Genomic DNA, 22512 nt, shown 5'->3' on the forward strand with positions numbered 1-22512 from the left:
TTATAATGGAGAAGATCAAATTTTCCATTAAAAAGAAAGTAAGAAATGATGTCTTATTCTTGATTTACATAAATATATGAAAGTTTTATATTACTAATTATGATATCTTTTTTTTTTTTCAGCTGAGGTTCGGTTGTGGCATTCCCTAACACTTCTTATCAACTGCATTATTTCTGGAATTGTTATGGTGGCTGCAGCTTTTCATTTGATTGAAAGAAGTTTTTGCATATATTTGGATTCCATTTTTTTCTAGTTGGAAGTGGTGTTTTACTTGGCTGGATTATATTTTAGCTACTTTGGGTTTTTTTGGTTTGTTAATGATTGGTTTAAATATCAATTAGGATTTCTTGGTTGCATATGTTTCTTATATCACGTACTCTTGGACTATTTCTTTTGTATTTCAGAGTTATGTTATTGACTTTAATTTTGTAAATTTCTTATTTAATTAATGAAAGCTTGATGTGACCTTCAATTTCAACAACAACAAAAAAAGCTAAACATATGACATTCTCTACCCTTATGGACTAATAAGAGAGATTGCAATAAAAAAAACTTTGCACTATAAGAACAAGTATTTGCAGGGTCGGAAATTTAGAAGGTGAAAGGATGGAGAAATTATTATGTGCTGAGTTCGGACGACATCTAGACTCCGGTTAGAATAAGCCATGTCAACCTGTACAGAAATTCTAGACAATTTTAATAAGAGCATTTTTCTAGAGAGAGAAGCTCCAGCGATTTTCTAGAGAGAGAAAGAGCGTCTGTTTGAATTTTTTGCGGGCACTTTCTGGTGGCGGGTTTGAAGATCGTAGATCGGAGGGAGGTTTTCTGGCCTTCTTCCGACTTTGCTATGGTGTCTGGACGATCGTTTGGTTCTGATCGTGTGGAGAATAAGGGTGTTGTGATTAAGGAGGGTTTTCAATCTTTGCCTCATCAAGATCCGAATCCTGAAGGTAAAGGTAAGAAACCTTTAATTGAGTGTGATAATGGTGGAATCGTTGTAAATTCTAGACCGCATTTGGCTTCTGAGAATTTGAATCTGGAGACGTCTTCGTCGTCGAGGTTGATTTTGAAAGTTAATAAGTCTTTGTGCAACAAGAAGGTTGCATTGGGTCGGAATTTAATATCTGATGTAGAAAAGATGGATCAAGAAGTTCCCATTGATGTTGATTATGTCTTGGAACTTAGTAATAAGGAAGGAATTGGTGAAAATGGAAATCCGAAGGATGAATTTGTGGAAGCTTGGAAGAAACCACAGCATATCAGGCTTTCATTTAATAATGACTCAGTTGAAATGTCGGATGATGGAATTGCAGTCCAGCTAAATGCGGAAAAGTAGATTATGAATTCCAATGTTCTTAAGTTTTCACTGATTGTTAAAGTTTTGGGAAATAAGATTTTTATTTCCTATGTGCTGTGTGGAATTGAGAAGACAGTGGGACAGATTTGGTAAATTTCACATGACGTCGCTGGGCATGAACTGGATTCTTTGCTCTTTCAAAAGCGAAGAGGCCATGGATGAAGTTTTCAATGGGGGTCCATGGTATGTTGGTGGTTACATTGTGGGAATGGATAAATGGACTACATCTTTCAATCCCAATTCCTTCCAGGGGATTACTGCTCCTGTTTGGATGCGTCTCCCCTATTTGCCTTTCTACTATTGGGATGAAGAAAATATCGCCCGTATTGCATCCAGAATCGGAGTTCCTATGTATGTGGATGGAAACTCCTTTATATGGGGTAAACGTGAGTTTGCCCGGGTCTGTGTAAGATTGAATCTCGAAAACAGCCTTCACAAGGGTGTTTGGATCGATGGCATTGTTGGAAGATTTTTTCAGCAAGTTGAATATGAGAAGATTGATATGCTCTGTTTTAACTACGGGAAGGTGGGACATGATAAGGCTTTATGTCCTGAGAGTAAAATGGTCGTGGCTGCAAAGGTGAACAACAAGCAGGATAATGTTAGTATTCCCGCAGTGGAGAAGATTTCTGAACCAGAGTATGGTCCGTGGATTCATGTCCGTTTCAAGAACAGAATGTATAGAAATAACAGTTAGTAAAGCAGGTAGATCCACTAGAATGGAGAATATAGTAGACAGCAAGGTAGTGATGGCTAAGCATCAAGAGAAAGTGGAAGCAACTTCTGATAGAGGTCAGGAAGATGTATAAATGGCTGAGGGATCTGTTGTGGATAACAATGTTAAAGATAAAAATGTTAATGTTGAAGTGAAAAATAAATTTCAAATTCTTTTGAATGAGGATGATGAGATTGAGGAGGGAGAAGTGACAGATAAACCCTTTGATGGTAATTCTGTTGATTCAAGGCTGCTAGATGGTAATGTGAATGAGCAGTTATCTAATGAAGTATCCAAATGTAATTTGGTTAAGATCAAGTTGGCTAAGGAGCTATGATCTTTGGGTCTGGTTGAGCCCGAGCATAGGAAGAAGAGAAGGGATGGGAAGGGGAATTCTACTGGCGGGGACGGTTCCCCTCTTGTTGATTAATGTCGGCTTTAGTGTTCTGGAACTGCAGGGGAGCCAGAAAGAGAGAGGCTTCGCTGTATTTGAAGGAAGTTGTGCGGGATCATAAGGTGGTGTTTATTGGGATTATGGAAACGAAGCTATGTAACATTGACAGAAATGATGTGGATTACCTTATTGGGAGAGATTGGGATTTTTTTCATCACCCTGCAGTGGGACTATCTCGAGGTATTTTGAATATTTGGAACAAAAATAAAGTTTCTTTTGTTGTTTAAGAAAGTTCGTCTCAAGCTGTTATAGGAGTTCTTTCCACTCCTTCAATGGGTGAGTGGAAAGTGGCAACCGTTTATGGGAGTATATGCTGTGTGGAGAGAAGGGATCTTTGGAGTATTCTTGAGAAGAACATGATAAGCTCAGGGCCTTCTTTAATTGGGGGAGATTTTAATTGTATCATTAAGAAGGAAGAGAAGAAGGGTGGAAAGAGATTCATCTTCTCTAGGGGACCTAGAGAGATGAAGAATTTTATGGCTAATGCTGATTTTTATGATGCAGGTTTTATTGGACCAAGCTATACTTGGTGTAATAATAAAGATGGTTCCTCGAGAATTTGGGAGAGGCTTGACAGATGTTTGATAAATTAAGCTTCTTTACAATTGGTTCCTGCTGGTAGAGCTAGACATTTAGCTCGTGTGGCGTCGGATCATTGTCCGATTGTATATAGGATGGAAGCTTGGCATTCTACTAAGGAGAAGCATTTCAGATTTGAGGATACCTTGAGATCTTATCCAGCTGCAAGAGGCATAGTTCACAAATCTTGGTTGAAAAAAGACTTTGGGGATGAGGTGGAAATTCTTCATAGAAAGATTAGAAGGACTTTGAAGGCCTTATTCTTTTGGAATAGGAATAAATGCATTGATCTGTGCATGCTTAGAGATGAGTTAAAGAAGGATATTCTTGATTTGCAAACCAAAGAAATGTCTGATGGAAGTTTGTCGGTTGATGAATTGTGTCTTCTTAGGCACAAGGTTCATGAATTGAATGTTACTTTGAAAAGGCTTGCAACTTGGAGGAACAAAAGGGCCAAGACAAGGTGGATTGAGGAAGGAGATGTGAATTCATCTTTCTTTCATAATTTTGCTTCTGCTAAGAGGAGTGCAAACTTGATTAAGCATATTAGGAGTGATGACAACCGGATTGTGTATGAGGAAGAGCAGATTGAGCATATTTTTCTGCATTTTTTTTTAAGATAAGTGGAAACAAAGGAGATGTATGCTGAAGGAATGGCCAGAGATTGAAGGTTCACAGAGGCTCAGCGAGTTGGATAGGCAGATGTTGAACATGGAATTTGTCATGGAAGATTGCAGGGTAGCTGTTTTCCAGCAGGGTAACAACAAATTTCCAGGGTCTGACGGTGTCACCTCTTCTTTCTTTAAGAGCTATTGGAACATTGTTGGAGAGACAACTTGGCTTGCAATTAAAAAGTTTTTTAGCACTGGCATCATGCATAAGAATTGGAAAGACACATTGATTGTGTTGATCCCCAAGGTTAATAATCTAACTGTTTCTTCAAATTTCCGTCCCATTAGCCTTTGTCAAACTACCTACAAGATAGTTGTCTCTATGCTAGTGAATAGACTAAAGAATCTTATGTGTAAGATGATCTCAGAAGAGCAGCTTGCTTTCATTCCAGGGAGATCGATGTCTGAGCATTGTATCCTTGCCCAAGAAATTTTTCATAAGTTCAAAACATCAAGGAATAAGAAAGGAATAATGGCTGTTAAGCTCGATATGGAACAGGCCTATGACAACATGGGATGAAGTACTTTGCAGCAAATTCTTATATGGTATGGATTCCCTTCTGGTTTTTCTGGATATATTATGGAATGTGTGTTGAATGTGAGGTTTTCTATTATCATGAATGGGAAGAAGCTTAGGTGGATTGATGCATGTAGTGGATTCCGTCAAGGGTGTCCATTGTCACCTTATTTGTTCATTATGTGTGCTCAACTCCTATCTAATTCTTTATTACATAGGGGGTATAGTTTGGGTATTCAAGTGGCTTCTAAGGGACCTCAAATAACTCATTTACTTTATGTCGATGACGTTCTCATCTTCTCTCAAGCAACATGTGGGCTGGCTAGGTATATGATGAGAATCATTGAGGATTTTTGTAAATGGACAGGTTTGAAGGTGAATTTTAACAAGTCTCAAATTCTATTTGGTAAAGCCGTTGGTAGAACCAGAAGGAAGAAACTTATCAGTATTCTCGGTTTTAAATCTATTAATGATTGGAAATACTTAGGTATTAAAATGTCTGTTAATATACTTAAGGCAGCTGACTTTCAAGACCTTTTGGCACAGGTTATGGAGAAATTAAATATTTGGGGAAGAAGAAATATTTCCTTGGGTGGAGGAATTATGTTATTAAAATCTTTGTTATTAACGTTGCCAAATTTTGTCATCACGCATTCGATGGTTCCTAAAAAAGTTCTGTAAGATATTGAAAAGTTGTGTAGGAATTTTGTTTGGTACAAATCTAATAAGGAAAGAGGATTACATTATGTTGCTTGGGATGAATTGTGTAAGCCTAGATGTGCTGGTGGTCTTGGTTTACAATCTTGTATCATTAAGAGTGGTACATTGAAAGCTAGACTTGCTTTGAACTACATTCAAAATCCAGATTCCCTGTTACACCGATCTCTCAAAGCCAGATATTCTGATAACATTTTGGATGGAGTTTGTAGGAATAATTCTTCTGTTGCTTGGAGAATTATGGTTGAGGGAGAGAAGTATCTTAAGGAAGTTGTTAAATGGAGAGTGTGCAATGGCAAGGATGTTGATGTTCTCGGTGACATATGGGTCCTAGACAGAAGCTTCAACTCATGGCCTACTTTTATCAATTGGGTGGATTTAGAAGGTATGAAAGTTCGACAGCTTTTAACTGATGAAGGAAGTTGGGATGAGATGAAGTTGAGATTTTTTTTTCATAAGGACTTGGCTTGGATAATCAAGCAAGTAAAAGTGGATAGGGAAGGTGGAAGGGATATGCTGGAACCTGTTAAGAAGCTGACGGGTTGCTCTGTTTTAGCGTTAGCTTTTGAAGCTGTAATGAACAAGAGATATAATGATGTTGATGATGGTTTTGGGAATTGGCTCAAGAAGATTAAACTTAATGTCAGGGTAGAATTGTTCTGGTGGAGGCTAAGGAAGTTTACAATTCCAACTAACTCTTTTCTTAAATTCAGAAGATTGGCTACTAGTGACTTGTGTCTTAGAGGCTGTTGTATGGCTGAGAATTATGAACACATTGTGGTTCAATGCAAGTGTATCACTGATATTATTTCCAAAATCAGAGAGTGGGGATTTGCTATCAGTATTTTTCAATCTCTTGAAGAATGTTTGGTGGAACTTAGACGGTAGTCTAGATGCAACCCAGGAATGGTTAGACTCTATTGCACCACGGTTTTCTGTAATTGGAAAAACTGTAATATGATCAAGCATGGGAAACCTGCAATGTCTACTTCGATGACTGCTGCAAATGTGATTTCTTTAGCCTCATCTAACCTTCATCCTTTTCTAGATAGCTGGGGTGCTAACCTCTCTTGGGAGTATTTGAATTCTTAGCACCCTCCACCACTAGATTGGATCAAGGTTAATATTGATTCTTCATTGCTTTCGAATTACCGGGCTGGTATAGGAGGCATCTTTAGAGATTGTAAAGGCAGAGTGCTCCTAGCTTTTGGAAGGAATTCTTTGCATTGGGACATTGGTCAACTAGAATTGGAATCTGTTTTTGTTCTATGGGATTTCATTCAAGGTTGGATGCTTGAATGTGTTGGAATCATAATTGAAAGTGACAAATTCAATGTGATTAATCACATTCAACAATCTATGAAGAAGACCAACTGGCAGCTAGAGGAGAGCTTAGGTAATAAGCTTTACTTTATTAATGATTTCAATAAAGTTGTTTTTCATCATGTGAATAGGAATTGTAACAAAGTACCTGATTTTTGTGCTACTTTGGCATTAGATGATGATTTTTTCTTTGATAGCTCTTCTTTTGGTAGTATTCCGTCCAACTTGATGAATTTGGTCAAGAAGGATGGCTACCATTTTATCAATTGAAAGTAGTTTTCTTTGTTTCCTTTAATGCAAATTTGCAATATTGTTTCCTTTAATGCAAATTTGCAATATTCAAAAAAAAAAAAGAAAACCTGTACATAAACTGCTTTTAATTTATACACAATCTGTGTACGAATTATACATAATGTGCCGGTGATATGACCTGTTTTGATTGAAGTAATTTCTCAAATGTAAGAGAGTTGCGATCTGTTTCGTGAGAATTTCATTTTATTTATAAAAAGTAAAATAGGACTTATATATATACCATTTTATTTATGCTATTTACATATCTAATACAAAATATTTTAATATTTCATATCTATCATTCATATATAATTTTAATATCAAATATATCATTCCAATCTTTCATTCCTATCACTTATATCATCTAATAAATTTTATTATTTTATTTCTTGCATCCATATTTAGTTTATGTGTGATAGTTATGAAATATTAAAATTTTAATTATGAGATATATAAATAATATAAAATAAAATTGTATGTTTTGATGGAAAATCAATTTTGAGAGGAAAAAAAGTATTCTCTTTTTTTTTTACAACAGTAACCGAGATCTCCGGCTCCAGTTTTATATTGTCCACGCGGAGCTTCTCAAACGTTCTCGTTGCCGTCCTCGCTCTTCTATTAAACGGACGGTCACCGGAGAATCGCGTTTTAATACCGTAATCAGCGAGTCGAAACCCTATGTCATGGCGGAGCTAGCCGCCGCCGATTCTTTCTCACCGCCAATCGACCTTTGTTCTGACCCTAACTTTCTCGATCCCCATCTCTTCCCCGACGACCTGTTCCTCCCCAGCGGCGGCCTTTCATCTGAAATTGACCTTGATTTTGATATCGATGGCATCGATTGGGATATATCCATGGACGATCTTCTCCTCCCGGAGGACACTAACGCTCTATCTCTTCCCTCTGATACATCGAATGACAGATCGCCGCCACAATTCGGCGTTTTGACTTCGTCCCCCTCCCCTGCTACCTCTGGCAGCATCATCAACGTCAGTTCCCCTGAATCTGGCCACTCCGCCAACTGTTCCACAGAATCTGGCGCGGATTTCAAGCAGGAGGACGAGAAGAACGGGAGGGTGACGAAGATGATGAAGAAGCGGGAGGAGGAATGCGTTAAGTCTAACATCAACCCTAGAAGCAGCAAGTTCCGGCGGTCTGAGGATTTTAGTTCTTGTGTTTTCAACGCTGCGAGCAAGGAAGATGAGATGAAGAAGGCGAGATTAATGAGGAACCGGGAGAGCGCTCAGCTTTCTAGGCAGCGGAAGAAGGAGTATGTGGAGGAGCTGGAGGAGAAGGTCCGATCCATGAACTCTACGATTGCTGAATTAAACAGCAAGATCTCGTTTGTTATGGCGGAGAATGCTAGTCTAAAGCAACAGTTGGGTGTTAGTGGTAGTAGTGGCTTTTCGCCGGGCGTTTGCCCGCCACCTTCTGTTGTCCCCATGAATTTCCCTTGGGTTCCTTATCCTGCGTTTGCGTTTAGGCAGCAGGTTTCTCCGGTTCCATTGGTTCCTATACCCAAATTAAAGTCGCAGCAAGCTGCAGCCTCCCAAACGGCTAAGAAAACTGAGAAGAAGCGTGAAAGCAAAATAAGGAAGGTGGCAAGCATCACATTTTTAGGATTTTTCTTTTTTGCTTTGATAGTTGGAGGTCTGATAGGTAGAGTTGATCATAGAAGGGAAGAAAGCAGAAATTCTGGAGCAGCTCCAATTAAAAATGGTTTGTTGGGTAGTCCTAATGGTATGGTTTTGAGTGTTAGTGGCCGTACAAGGAGCTTGACTGGTTCTGAACAATTCGGCTTCAATGATGGACAGTCTAGTAAAGTAGGAGTTGATACGAGTTTTCAGAATGGAAAGGTGGGACCAGAAGACAAATCATGGCCTTCCAATAGCCTAATGATTACCCAGAATTCTAGTGAGAGTCTCCCTGCTTTGCTGTATGTCCCTAGAAATGGAAAGCATGTGGAGATCAATGGGAATTTGATAATCAATTCTGTTCTTGCTACTGAGAAAGGTGTGGCAGAGGTAAAGTCCAGAGATCAGCGTAAGAAGCCTTCTGGGAATGAAGGTATTGAGACAAGCCTGGTAATTGCCAATTTGGATTCTAGAATGGCTTTATCAACTAGGGATATTAGTGGACGTACCAAGTCTTATGGTAGCTCAGCTGAACACCAACGATCACTTTCTTCTGATTCTGAAGATGCAGTTATAGACACCTCACAGGATGGATTTCTTCAACAATGGTTTCGGGAAGGAATGGCAGGTAACAATAGTGGTTTTGCTTACTTGGTTTTCAATTCTCTATTGTTCTTGTTTTTATGCATTTGGCCTAATTTTGTCATTTATTATTCCTAATTTTTTTCCACTGCTTTTTGCAAGATACTTATGGTTGAATATCCTAACATTGTCAATGGAACTATCATGTAAACGAAGTTAGATAGGAACATACCTTATATTTTCTCTAGAAATTAGGATATGCAATTTTGCATGGACTGACTGTTATCTCGATGGAGTTTGATTTATTTCCTGGTATAAGGTGTCCTTTGACCTGTCATTCTTTATTCTGTGATTTATGTTACTCTTTGGATATGGCTGAATTGAGCAATTTTACATCAAGGCCTGTCTTCCCACGGTTGATGTTTAACCTCATTCTTAGAAGCTTTTTTGTGCCAAATGATACTCAATGGAAATATGCAAAAGCCGCCATCATCAAATGCTGAAAAAATTTAACATTCCATCTACCCTAGTATCTTAAGGAGTTCTCTAGGTAAATGGGGAGAGTGCATATTAAATTTAAAATTTCATCAGCCTAACCTCATACAAAAATGTTGATTGTCGAGATTTTATTTTATTTTATTTTCCTTGATCTAGTTTTTTTAATTTATGTTAATTCTGAACTGTTAAATCTTTTGAGGGAAAAATGAACTATTATGTTATGAGGATTTCTTGGTTACATGATTATTCATATCAGATAACCTCTTTAGCAAGGTTTTGGAACTTGGGACTGCAATAAAATTAGAAAAATTATTATTTAGCCAAAAATTAATTTGGGATGACTGAAATTATCCCATTAAGAAAAATATCTATTTCTTTTTGGCGACTTGTATGATGAAAGACATCAAAAGATATCTAGTGATGGTGATTTTTCTTTTTGAACCTCAAATTTTTTACAATAGCTTTACAATTAACTTCAAAAAAAGTTGCAGCTGTCTCTAATAGGCCCTTAGTAATTTTTATAAGCAATATTTTTACCCACTATCCTTTAAAGAAAAGAAAAAAAAAAAAAACCACCGCCATTTTATTCTATGAAGCATTCATATGCATCATAGACAAGTCTTTCTCAAACGTTTTTTTTCCCAAGCCATATCATATCTTCGCAAACTTCTCTTCTATACACCTCGATACTTGATCCCTGATATTGAACTGGTTCTTGTCTTTGCTGCTTTTACAAAGGTGCTAGGAACCGTATATGTGGAGGAGAAAATGAAGAGTCAAGTAGCTTTAACCACCAGCTCAACCCTATAGCCCTATCAAATCAGACACATACTCTTTTGGATGGACATTAATGGGTCGGCTAGTTGTGATGGCCTAGCATGTGTTGGCAGCATTAACTTTGATTGGTAGGGCCACCTACTACAAGCTATAGTTGCCCAATTTGGATGAAAATTGCTCCACTAGTTGAGCTTTGTGATAAATAGGAGGAGATCAGGCTAGCAATCTACTTTTAGTTACCAAAATTTGGTCTGAGGGAGACTTATTTGCTGTAACATTTGTTTGTTAATGTTCAGCTACTAAATTTTTTCAAGCATCTATTTCAACAATTAGATGCATTTCTCGTATTCTTACATTTTTACTAGGAAATAGGCCAGACTAATAGCTACCTTTAGGGTTCAAACATCAGCGTGTTTATCGGAAGAGCATGCAAGGCCATTGCGACACATTCCACAACCTCCGATGACTTGTATTTGTTATTATTAGCTTTCTCCCATATTTTGGCTTTTACGAACCCATACAAGATAGAAAGTGCCATTTATTTCAATTTAAGGATGTTTATTGGTGTGAATTCATTGATATCCATTCCAATCTTATTATTATTGGCATACCACCCACTTAGCTATTTGTTCTTACAAAAGTTTATGTGTTCTATTTTTTTTAAGAAATATTTGAATTGCCTTAATTATGTAAGCCTAGGAGTTATAACATCCTCAAAGATCAAGCTTAGCCCCATAAGCTATAAGCCAAAATCTCTACCCAAATCCATTAATTGGCCGGGTCCGAAAAATCAGCTCGTGAAGGTCCATGAGCTCATGCCCAAGTCCAAGTCAACGTTAACACATCGAAGACTTGTTGACGATTAAGTGGTAATGAGATCGATTTAATGACATCTTAGCAGTAAGTTATCGGTAAGGTTGGCATAATATCTTAAATATTTTGGTGTTATACTAGTAAACTCATATGTTTAGAGTTCAATAACAAATAAAATTTGTATATTTTATGCTAACTGTGCATAACTCAGTTGAAAAGAAATTCAGTAGTCTCACCATAACAGTTTTAATCAATTAGTGGTGTCAACGTTCAATCTCATGAGTCTGTTTTAATTACAATCTTCTTTCAAATCATGAATCCGTCCATTTTCATGATAATTTTTTTATTTATCAGGTCCAATATTCAGTTCTTCCACATGCACTGAAGTATTCCAGTTTCAAATTTCCCCATCATCTTCTAGTTCGAGTGCGGTCATTACTTCTTCAATGGTTAATACAACAGATACTGCAATTGCCAATTCAAATATCAGCAACACTTCATCATCTCCACGGCAATCAGTGATAAAGAACCGAAGGGTTCTGTATCCTCAAGCTATTCCACTTCCTGGATCTACACTCAACCATACGGAACACATAGGGAAAAGGCCTGAAGGCAGTAGCTTTCAGAGAAATGCCACTGGGCCTCCCATGGTTGTTTCTGTCTTGATTGATCCTAAAGAAGCCAGTGACGGTGATGTGGATGGGATGAAATCACACAACAAATCACTTCAACGTATATTTGTAGTGATTCTTCTTGATAGCGTCAAGTACGTTACTTATTCTTGTGTGCTTCCATTCAATAGCCGTAGTCCTCATCTTGTAAACTAATTGTTAGGATTCAGAGGTTATAGCGAAACTGACTTTATTTTTAATCAATTTCACATGTTGATGTATGTTTATTCTATTCTGTAAATACATGTGAGTTTGTTCATGCATTTTTTGAAAAAAACCTAATTTTATATATTTTTTGTGCTTGTTTGTTTGGGTTGCTTTGATATTTGAGCTTGTTCTGTTTTATATTGTCGGGGTTTCAGCAGAAGCTATATCTCAGTTTAACGTTGATGTTGCAGCATTCTTGCCTTACAATTAGTATATGTCAGCAATTGTCCACCAATCTTGTCAATAAAAATGGTGGGAAATATTTTTGGCTTATCTTGTGAAGAACAAATTCTCTATTGACAGTATCCATAGCCATTGTGATTTATAATTTGGCACCCAAAAAAAAAAAAAATATCTATCATGAATGAGATCATAGTATTTCATTTGCGAAGATAATATTGCCAGAAGAAATTCTTTGCTGAAGGAAATTTTTTTTGCTGGGATGAATAATATAAGGCTTGAGCAATTTCTTCTAGTTCGTAAGAATTTTTGTAGTGATTTATAAAATATGTTGGAGAGAGATATTGATTTAAAGTTGGAGGAATTATATTCATGCAAATTCTTGGGGAGGAATGGAATTCCCATAGCTTTGATATTTGTAGAGAGGGTTTTTTAAGAGAAGAAATGATGAACTGCACAACACATTTGATTGCCAAATGTATACCATAGTTTAACATAAATTTCAAAAGTAAACTGGTGCACAGCATTTAGGAGCGGAGAAAACCATTTTAATCTCATCTATTTGTGATGGGAGCTGTCCAACTTGTAATGAGTTTTTTTTTTTTTGTTAAAATTGAAAATCTCATTGAAATGAGATTTTGTGGTAGAAGCAATGTTAGCTAAGGAGCAAAGTGTTGATTTCTTTGATGTCTTTGTAATTCTTCCTTCCTACTAATTTCACATAGAGATTGTGGAGATTGTATTATTTATGAGAAAGTTATTTAGCTTTGAATGATCCAATAGGCCTAAGATGAGTAAAAGGTTCTAAGTCTTCCACTAATCATTTCAGCCTTAGCATTGAAAATAGGATCTTGTGATTTGAGGTCAAGGAGATGGGGAGTAGATAAATGTTAAACTTCTAAATCTTTAATGTTGTTAGAAAGATAGTTGGAAGAAGGGGAAGGTGATCAGAGCACTTATGAATTGTTAAACTTGACTTTAGAGGAGGCCTTTAAGATACTTTAGCTTTTGGTAGATAATATAAATCGGTAAATCGGTTCACCTTCTATGTAATATGACTAAGCTTCCCTCAAAATTTCAGAGTATTCAAAAAAGGTGGTTCATTAGTTTTTGAAAAGAAATTTATGATTGACGGGTTAGGAAGTGTAGAGAATAAAGGGAAGGTGATCAGAGCACTTATGATTCTCAATCTTATTAAAGAACTAGGACAAAGCTCATGGCAAGCATGATTGACTAAAAATTATCTAGTTTGTTACGGATGGGCTATTAATTATATTATTGAACTAGGTGAAGGAAAGCCCCACTGAAGACAAGTCTTTAAGAACAAAGTCAAAGATCATAGAGTTAAGATCGTAGAATTTGTTATTAAGGATCATGTTGCCATCATATTCCTCATAACAATATCTACAGAGTTTAAAATATCCTAGAATTATCAAAGGAGATGAGTAGTAGAGGCAATTTGATTAAGAGTTTTTAGGGTGTGTTATCTCATAGTGTATTATTAGAGGCATAAATAGTAGTCAAGCAGAACAATTATCTACTTGCTTGATCTCCCAAATTCTCAATAATACATTTCATGAGAGTACTTTAAACACAAGTTTTGCTCATCCTTAAAGAGCAAATTAACAAAATTTGAAAGATTGGAAATATATTGCATGCAGATGAATTGGAGTGCTTCTTGGGAAGAAAGTGAGGTAGTGGAAAATTCATAAAGTGAGCTATCATTCAAGCCTTGACTTTGGTGAAAAGGCTTCTTCTTTGTGTTAAAGGCTTGGCGGGTAGGGATGTTAAAATTGAGAATATCCTTGAAATGGGATTTTATAGCAGAAGCAATGTTAGCGAAGGTGGAGAAGGTTCCCTCCGAGGTGTTAATTTCTCTGATTTTATTGTAATTCTTCTTGCCGTTTAATTTCCCATAGAAAAGCGAAGATTATCTTCTCTGTTAGGAAAGGCATTTGGATTTTGCTCTTTGAATGATTCACAAGTCGCACTCAAGAATTTTAATGGAAAGAATTGCACAATTTTTTTTTTCTAAACATCAACCAAACCTCACATGATTCAATATAAGAAAAAAATATAATTATATTACTATTCATTGAACTATATATATATAGCTGACAATAGACTATAAAATAAAAGATAAAACCAAAGAGTGGAAAATAAAACCTAAACTATCACCCAGTGATTTTTTTTTTAAGAAAATGCACCTTTGCATTAAAATAAGAAATTATTACAAACTACTCAAAACAAATCTAAAGCATCACTCTTCCTTCAAAATAAACAAGAAAGGAGGAATATCTACTTCACTAAGTTCATTCCAAATAGAACTTTTAACCAAAGAAAAATTAGCACAACAATCTGCTAATTTATTACAACATCTTCTAGAAAAATTTGAATGAATGCCAAATTCTCTTCAATCCTTTCTTTATTCTTCAATTTTTTCAAGGACTGTTGAAGAAGTATGATAATATTGATATTATCCCCTTCTATAATGACACCCTGTGCTTCCAACATCCATCCCTGAATGACATTTTTCAATGTACAAACTGCCAATAGTTCCAACTGTGCTATATCCCAATGCAAATAGTTAACACCAAAAGCAAACATGCCTTTATTATCTCTGAAAACTCCGCCAATACCTGCCATATTATTGTTGCTTAAAGAAGCATCAATGTTAATCTTTATCCATCCGGGTGGAGGAGGATGCTAAGAAGAAAACAGCTTATGCTGGTTGACATCCCAGTTGTCCTAATAAATATTAATAATTGGAAGAACTGAAGCCATTGATATCATGCTGGCCGCAATAAACACATAAGTATCTTCCCTTTCTCCATGAATCAATTTGTTTCTACTCTTCCAAATGAAAAAAAGCGCAGTACAATAATATTAGCAATGAATGAGTTGGTACCTCCTAGTCTTCGTAATTCTGTTGTACATTCCACGAAATTTGAGAATACTGGGACTTGGAATCCCCATTTGTTTAAAAGAGCAATTATATTCTTTAGTTTCCCAAACTTTCCAGCAATATGATTGTTGTCTTCCGCCTCTTCACAACCTCTCGGGCATCCATAATATTTAAGCATTCTTCTATACATCAAGGAGTTGGATGGAATAGCGTCATTATACAGTCTCCACCAAAACAACTCTACACGGGGTCTCAACTTGATTTTTTTTATCCATTTCCTTAATTCCATGTCAGAACCGTAATCCATAGCAGCTTCCTGAGACATTGTTGCAATAGTTTTACCCGCAGCTTTCAACTTCAATTCAATTTGATCCATCCCATTATACATAAATCATAACTTGTAAGATAAGCTCCACCAGATACTTGCTAAAAACATTTGAAGTCATTTTTCATTCCAAATTCCATTTGTAATAAAGTAACCAAGATCATAATTTATATTTTATAAATCAGCTACAATGTATGCCATTTAGAATTTTTTTTATCCAATACCCAGGTATCATGCAAACAATTAATGGAATTTTTATTAGAAACTCTCCAACTTATAATATTCCGAAGATAGGCTGTACCATTACACAAGATTCTCCACGTGGAAGAACTCCCTTTCTTTACCGATAAATTCTAGATATTTTTACTGTATTCCATATGACTAGAACTTCCCTACTCAAAAATCTACAAATTGATCCAACTTTAATAGTTTTGATGAGTTAATCATCGACTATGTCTTCTAACACCAAACATTGATACACCAACATTTGTGTTTGGTCATCAAAGCTAATGTCGGTGCTCATTATTGCTAACAAGGTCGATGCATTTCTTTGACACCAACATCGATGTTCAACCTCACCAGAAGGTTGATGTCTATTGTCAACCACAATGATGGCACTCGTTGTAGACATTAATTATGACTCTCATTATCACCAATTAAAATAACACTTAACTTCACTAATATGGTTGATGTCAACATCATTAATAAGCCTAGACCCTACCATCACTACTAAGTCCAATGCTCACCATTCCCGCTAAAGGTGATGCTTGTAGTCGTCACCAAAACTAATGTTCACCATTGCCAACATAGGTAATCTTTGTTGTCAACACCAACACTTAATGTCTTAGGCTGCTACCAAGATAAATTTCTACCATTAATAACATTGATGCCTACAATTTGTATCAAGGTTGATGTCCTTCTTCTTCGTTGTTGGTCTCCTCTCCAAGGAAGAGAATGACTAAAAAGACTACCAATGATCTCTTAATTCATATCAAATGCCTCAAAACTCCTAGTAACATCATGAAGTTTAACTTTTACAGCTCATGCCTACTATATTTGAAACCTATAACTCATAATAGTAGAATCATTTTAACTTGACTAGGCCTCAAGCAATTTCTCTTTCTTGGATCTCACACGTAAAAAATCTCATGCTTCATATCAATTACTCTCAACTTATTTAATGATGTGGGTGTAAGATACTGAAAAAATACTATTTTGATTAAACTATTGGTAGATAATAAATGTAATGCTAAATGTATAAGTAAGATAAAAGTACTAAGTAAATTATGAATAAATTAAACGAAAATTTTATTTTGTAGCGCTCTTCTTTTTGTTGCTTTCAAAAAAATTTGTACTAAAAACATGGTAGAAAGCTTGTCCAATGATCATTTGGGGCAATTTTCTTACTCATTTCCAAAGCTGCGGTTGAGAAAGCAGATTTTTAAAGCTGTTGTAAACAACAGCTTTTTAGTATAATTTTTTTTAGGGAAATTTACATACATACCACTTTATTTCATGCTATTTACATATCTAACACCCAAAACATTAATATTACATGCAAACCACTCATGTACGGGTGGTAGTCATGTAATATTAATATTTTGGGTGTTAGATATGTAAATAGCATAAAATAAAGTGGTATGTATGTAAAACCCCTTTTTTGGTTTTTAAATAGTGAAAAATTAATGTTAAATAGAAATTATAGTATGATCTCAAAAGCAAAACAATAATAATAAAAAAAACTTAAGCTTCTTTTTCTAATAAAAATTATTCCTTTCACGTTAAAGAAATTTATTAAGTAAAATTACAAAAGCTACTTCATAAGATTTTCCCAGAAATTTCTACGAATAAAAAGCTTATAAAAATTCTGTCCTTTGTTTTACCAGGTCCAATCCTCCATTTTGACATCGACCAATTCCTTTGGTCAAAATAAAAACTCCTTGCAATCTTTTATCTTTTCACAACTCCCTTGAGTAACCCTTCACATTCATCATCTCATATACAGATACAACCAGCTAATCAATCTCTTTCTTGCTCTCTCTGTTTCACACGAGACTCTAAGCAACAAATCAAACAATGGAGAAGAATGAAGCTATTGCAAAGGCCAGGCAAGATCTCGAGAAACTCTACAGTGGAATTCCTGATGATTCTGTAGATCTGACCTTCCGATACCTCGCCAAAAATGAACAACAACATGAGATTATAAGTTCCGAGAGAAAGGCAGAAGGCAACGAACATATGATGAACTCAGACAAAAGTGAATCTCCAATTACTGATCCATGGAGATCAGTTCCAGCCAACAAAGGCCAAGCTCAAAGGAATGCAGAGATTCAAATGGAACACTTGGGCATGGCTTCTTACCCTTCCAATGGGAGAGAACAGAGGGAGTTATATGGGATTCCTCACTCAAATACTTGTGCTCTTTGTAGTTCACACGTCCACATATTTCGCCATCGTTGCCTGGTGAGGTTTCCTATATCTTTCTTTTCATGATTAGTTCTAGCTGTGATTCAACATAAATTCAGGCAAGCTTAAATGTAATCAAACTAAGCCGGTTTAGATGTAATACAATATATTCATTTATATTGTATTAGTTGAGGATTTACTAATACAGATAACTTCAAACTTTTTTAATTTGCTTCCAGGAAAAGAAAATATATGGATAACCAATAACTCCTAATATTAAACTCACCTCAAAGCTTAAAATCCAGTTGATTAAATTTTTTTATCAGAATATCCTCATCAATAATAATTTTTTTCTCAACTTTGAAGCAATTTGGTGACATTTTAGGCCGATGGACTATAAAATGAATGAATTGAATCTTATACTGTCCATTTCAATAAAGTTTTACTGTTGAACTGTTACTGTTCTGTAATCTTTTGTCAAATTATTGTTACTGCTTGCAGGTTTGTGGAAGGGTATACTGCAAGAATTGTGTAGAAATGGGCATGGGGAAGATGACAGAGGGAAGGAAATGCATTGAGTGTTTGGGAAGAAGATTCAGCCAAAGGTAGTTGATTTTTTTTTTTTTTATTCAGCTGCAGTAATATATGCATTAAAACTATCTAATTCTTACCTCATATGAATAACTTGTTTAGACAAACTCTCATATAAATAAAAAATGCTTGAAGAAAATTAAGCAACAGAAAGTTTAAATGCATATTCATAAAGGAATTTTTTTATTCAAAAAATGGCTTTACTGACAAATGTATCTACATTTCTCAATAAAAAAGTGGAATTGTTGAACAATTCTTATTTGATCGATCTAGAAAATTGAATTAAAAACTAAATTCCCAATTAGCAAGACAAAATCTCCTAGCAAGAAATAAATATGATTAGGCTGGGGTCTATGGGAATTAATACAGCTATCAACTAGATTTTTTAATTAATAGCTTGCAGCTAATTGCAAGAGTTTTGATGCAATAGTCATTGATCAAGTCCTCCATCTAATATATATATATATATAAGAGTAATAAGCCTTTTAATTATTTTTTCATCTTTAATAAATGCAATTGTCCAAATTCTAAGAAAGTAATTATTTATTTTTTTTCTATTTTTCATATAAAATTATGCATTTTAGTATCCTATTTTGTTCACCATCAATTGAGTAGCTAGTTCCACCTCTAAAATGTTGGCTTGTTCTGATGTAAATATTTGAAATCAATTGAAACATTTATTTCATAAAAATGAATTAAGAATGGTTTTTATTTTCGACTCATTCTCATCAAAAAGCTGCTTGATTTGCTGAAAATAAAATACAGTATAAATGTTGGTTGTAATTACAAAGCACTCAAAAGTCATTATCAGCTTTGCTTGAGCAAATGATAATAATAAAATGAGACAAAGTTAATAAAAATATAAATTACAAATCACAAATTAATAACCAATTGATGTAAACTTAATATAGAAGGGATGAAAACAAAAGAAAACTACATTCCAAATAAACGCATAACCAAATTTCTAAGTGAGTTCCAATAGATAAAACAAATAAATATCGCTGGAATTGCTTTGTTAGAAAACCTGCTCAGGATAAATATTTTTTATGAAATCAAATAGCGCAAAAAGAACCAACAAAAAAAAAACATTGGAACCATCGTTTATTGCCATTTTATAGCTTCATCCAAAGTTGCGATAATTATGGGTCAATTTGATTAGGCATGAATCAAGAAGTATATTTAAATTTAAAATTTTTAGAATTAAATTTAGGATCATCTAAATTTTGATTTCAACAAATTTATAATAAACTGAACATCTTAATAATTAATTAGACCAACCTATCAACATTACTCAACATTAAATGATTTGATTAACTCCAAATTAGTTTAAGTCATGTACTTGAAGTGTAATTAGAAATCATAAAACATAAATTAGAAGACCAAACAATCTTAAATCTCGACGAGGTGAATTCAACGAGTCCAAAATCTTCTAATTATGATATCACTAAAGCACATATATGCTAAAAAGAATTGCCTATAATTAAGGGAATCAATACATGTCGTCAAACAAAGTGTTTCTGATTTTTGATATATTTACAAAATATGTCATTCTTAAAAATCTACAAATAAGCCCACTCTCTCCATATAAAAGGTGTCTTGGAATATACCTTGAGACTAAAGAAAATTCAAAAGTTTACTAAATCAGGAGAGATATATTTTTATCAAATTCAAAAATAAGAAAAAAGACAAAATTCAAAATCATTGAAAACAGAGATATGATTAAAATTACCTATCACAATCACAACTAGAGTGACAAAAAATATAGGCTAAATCCCTTCTTTCTCTCTCCTCTATCCGCCACTCTATCCCTTCTCTCATCTTCTCCTCTTCTCTTTCACTCAACCATGCAAGGGAATGGAGAGTGGGATGGGGGTTTGTTTAAATAAATAAAATTAGATATTTTACTTAAAATAAACAAAATTTGTGACACGGTGTCTTAGTGCTCAAATAATTCAGTGCTCCTTCAAATTTCTATAAACCCAAGAAACTGGCGTTGCAATGCTTAGATCCAATGCCGCTCTACCATTCATTCCAGAACTCTCAAACTGAGAGATCAACGTCACTATCCTCGCAAGCACAACACCACAATGCTCCAAGTCAAAATTTTAAGATTACATAAATTTTAATTTAATTAGTAATCATTTAAAATGTAGATTTAATGTACAGTCCTCCAACTACTATCACTTAACTATGGTCATTTGACCACAAACGTCAGACTAAAATAACCCAACCATCGTCGCCAAACTATAATCCTTAGACCATCATCACTTAGTTATGTTCCATCGACCACTATTGCTTGACAATGGTCCTTTGACCAACATCATCCTACTATGTTCCTTAGACCCTTATCTCTTGGCTAAATCGATGTCAGTTGACTTCATTATGTGTCATCGCCAATAAAACTAATGCACGTCATTTCCTATAAGGCTAATGCATACCGCTAACACTAACTTTTACTCCTGATATTAGTACTAAGATTTATGCTAAATTTTTTTGACCTCTGATCTCCCATCCTAAAAATAAATAAATAACTAAGCCAACAGTAAATGATTTCTTGAAAATAACTCCCATACCATAGGACTCTTCAAACTTTTGCCAAAGAGTTCGTTCTATATAGTTTGTATTTATTATATTGTATCAACCCTTTTCTTAATAATGGTAAAAATATCATTTGTAATCGATGGCAAAATAGTAGTATAATCATTTCAACTAAGTTAAGCCAACAGTAAATGATCTCTTCAAAATAACTTAGCCAATGGTAAATGATCTTTCAAAAATAACTCTCATATCATAGGGCTCTTTCAACTTCCACCAAAGAGTTTGTTCTATATAATTTATTTTTACTATATTGTATCAACTCTTTTCTTAATAATGTTAAAAGCATCATTTATAATCGATAACAAATAGTAGTATAGTCATTTCAACTAAGTTAAGCCCTGTAATTTTCCCCTTTTTTGATTTTTTACATAAAAGTTTTAGTATCTCTAACAACATTTCACGTATCTGTAAGTGTACTTGATATTCGTACAAAGCTAAGATATTAATTTATCTCCCTAACTCTCCACAAGCCCGATGCATTCCTCCACTTCAACCACCTAACTTGAATTCTGCTGATAAAATCCCAACTATTTCACCATCACTCTAAACAATAGATCCAAGATATCTAAAACGTGTACTCTTATTAATGACTTGATCGCTCAAAGTCACAATCCCCTTACTAGGTCTATTACTACTAAAATTACACTCAATATATTCCGTTTTAGATCTACTCAAGTGAAAACCTTTAGACTCTAAGGTTGACCTCCATAATTCAAGTTTACCTTCAACTCCCTTTATAGACTTGTCAACAAGAAGAATATCATCAGCAAAAAGCATACACCAAGGTATATCGTCCTGCAAATGTCTAGTGAGAACATCCATGACTGAAGTAAAAGAGATATGGGCTTAAGGCTAATCCTTGATGTAACCCAAACGAAATAAGGAAATACTTGGTCAAACCACTTATGTTTGAACATAAGTAATATCTCCAACATACATATCTTTAATGATTTGAATATAAGCATTATTAACTCCTCCATAGCACTTCTCTTGAAACTTTATCATATGTGTTTTCTAAATTAATAAATATTATATGTAGATCCTCCTTATTTTCTCTATATTTCTCCATCAAACTTCTTAATAAATGTATGGATTTCATAGTCGACTTACCCGGCATGAATCCAAATTGATTTTGAGAAACATTAGTATCACGCCGCAACCTATGCTCCATAACTCGCTTCCATAGTTTTAAAGTATGACACATTAACTTAATTACTCTATAATTCACATAATCTTGTGTATCACTTTTATTCTTAAAAGTAGGAATTAACACACTCATTCTCCACTCATCTGACATCTTTTTAGTCTTCAAAACAGTATTAATTAAAAATTTTAGTAAGCCAAGAAATTCCTTCATCTCCAAAGCATTTCCACACCTCTATTGGAATATCATCAGGTCCAATAGCTTTTCCACCCTTCATTTTCTTTAAAGCCTTTCTAACTTCGGTTTTACAAATACGCCAATAAAAACATAAATCTTTATTTGCATTTAGGGTGCTAAGGTCACTACAGTCAATCGTATTTTCACAATCTTCATTAAAAAATTTAGCAAAATATCTCATCCACCTTTGTTGAATATCATCTTATAAGAAAAGTATTTTTTTTATTTTCATCCTTAATACACTTCACTTGAACTAAATCCTTACTATTCCTATCTCTTTGTTTGGCTAACTTATACATATATATTTCTCCCTCCTTAAA

At 34.8% G+C, this 22512-nt stretch overlaps 2 protein-coding genes across 2 annotated transcripts; both read left to right on the forward strand.

Moving 5' to 3' along the window:
* The first annotated feature begins 3200 nt into the window (after positions 1–3200).
* On the forward strand, positions 3201–3728 carry LOC110099256. The gene has a single exon (XM_020826341.1). It carries the CDS (start codon positions 3201–3203, stop codon positions 3726–3728), a length of 528 nt encoding a protein of 175 aa, XP_020682000.1.
* A 3476-nt stretch (positions 3729–7204) lies between these two features.
* LOC110099255 (bZIP transcription factor 39-like) lies at positions 7205–11890 on the forward strand. Its single transcript, XM_020826340.2, has 2 exons — positions 7205–8886; positions 11283–11890. Exons 1-2 carry the CDS (start codon positions 7308–7310, stop codon positions 11753–11755), a joined length of 2052 nt encoding a protein of 683 aa, XP_020681999.1. The 5' UTR covers positions 7205–7307; the 3' UTR covers positions 11756–11890.
* Positions 11891–22512: the final 10622 nt, after the last annotated feature.

The sequence above is a fragment of the Dendrobium catenatum genome, unplaced genomic scaffold (assembly GCF_001605985.2).
Source record: "Dendrobium catenatum unplaced genomic scaffold, ASM160598v2 fragScaff_scaffold_1220, whole genome shotgun sequence".
In the NCBI taxonomy this organism is placed as follows: domain Eukaryota; kingdom Viridiplantae; phylum Streptophyta; class Magnoliopsida; order Asparagales; family Orchidaceae; genus Dendrobium; species Dendrobium catenatum.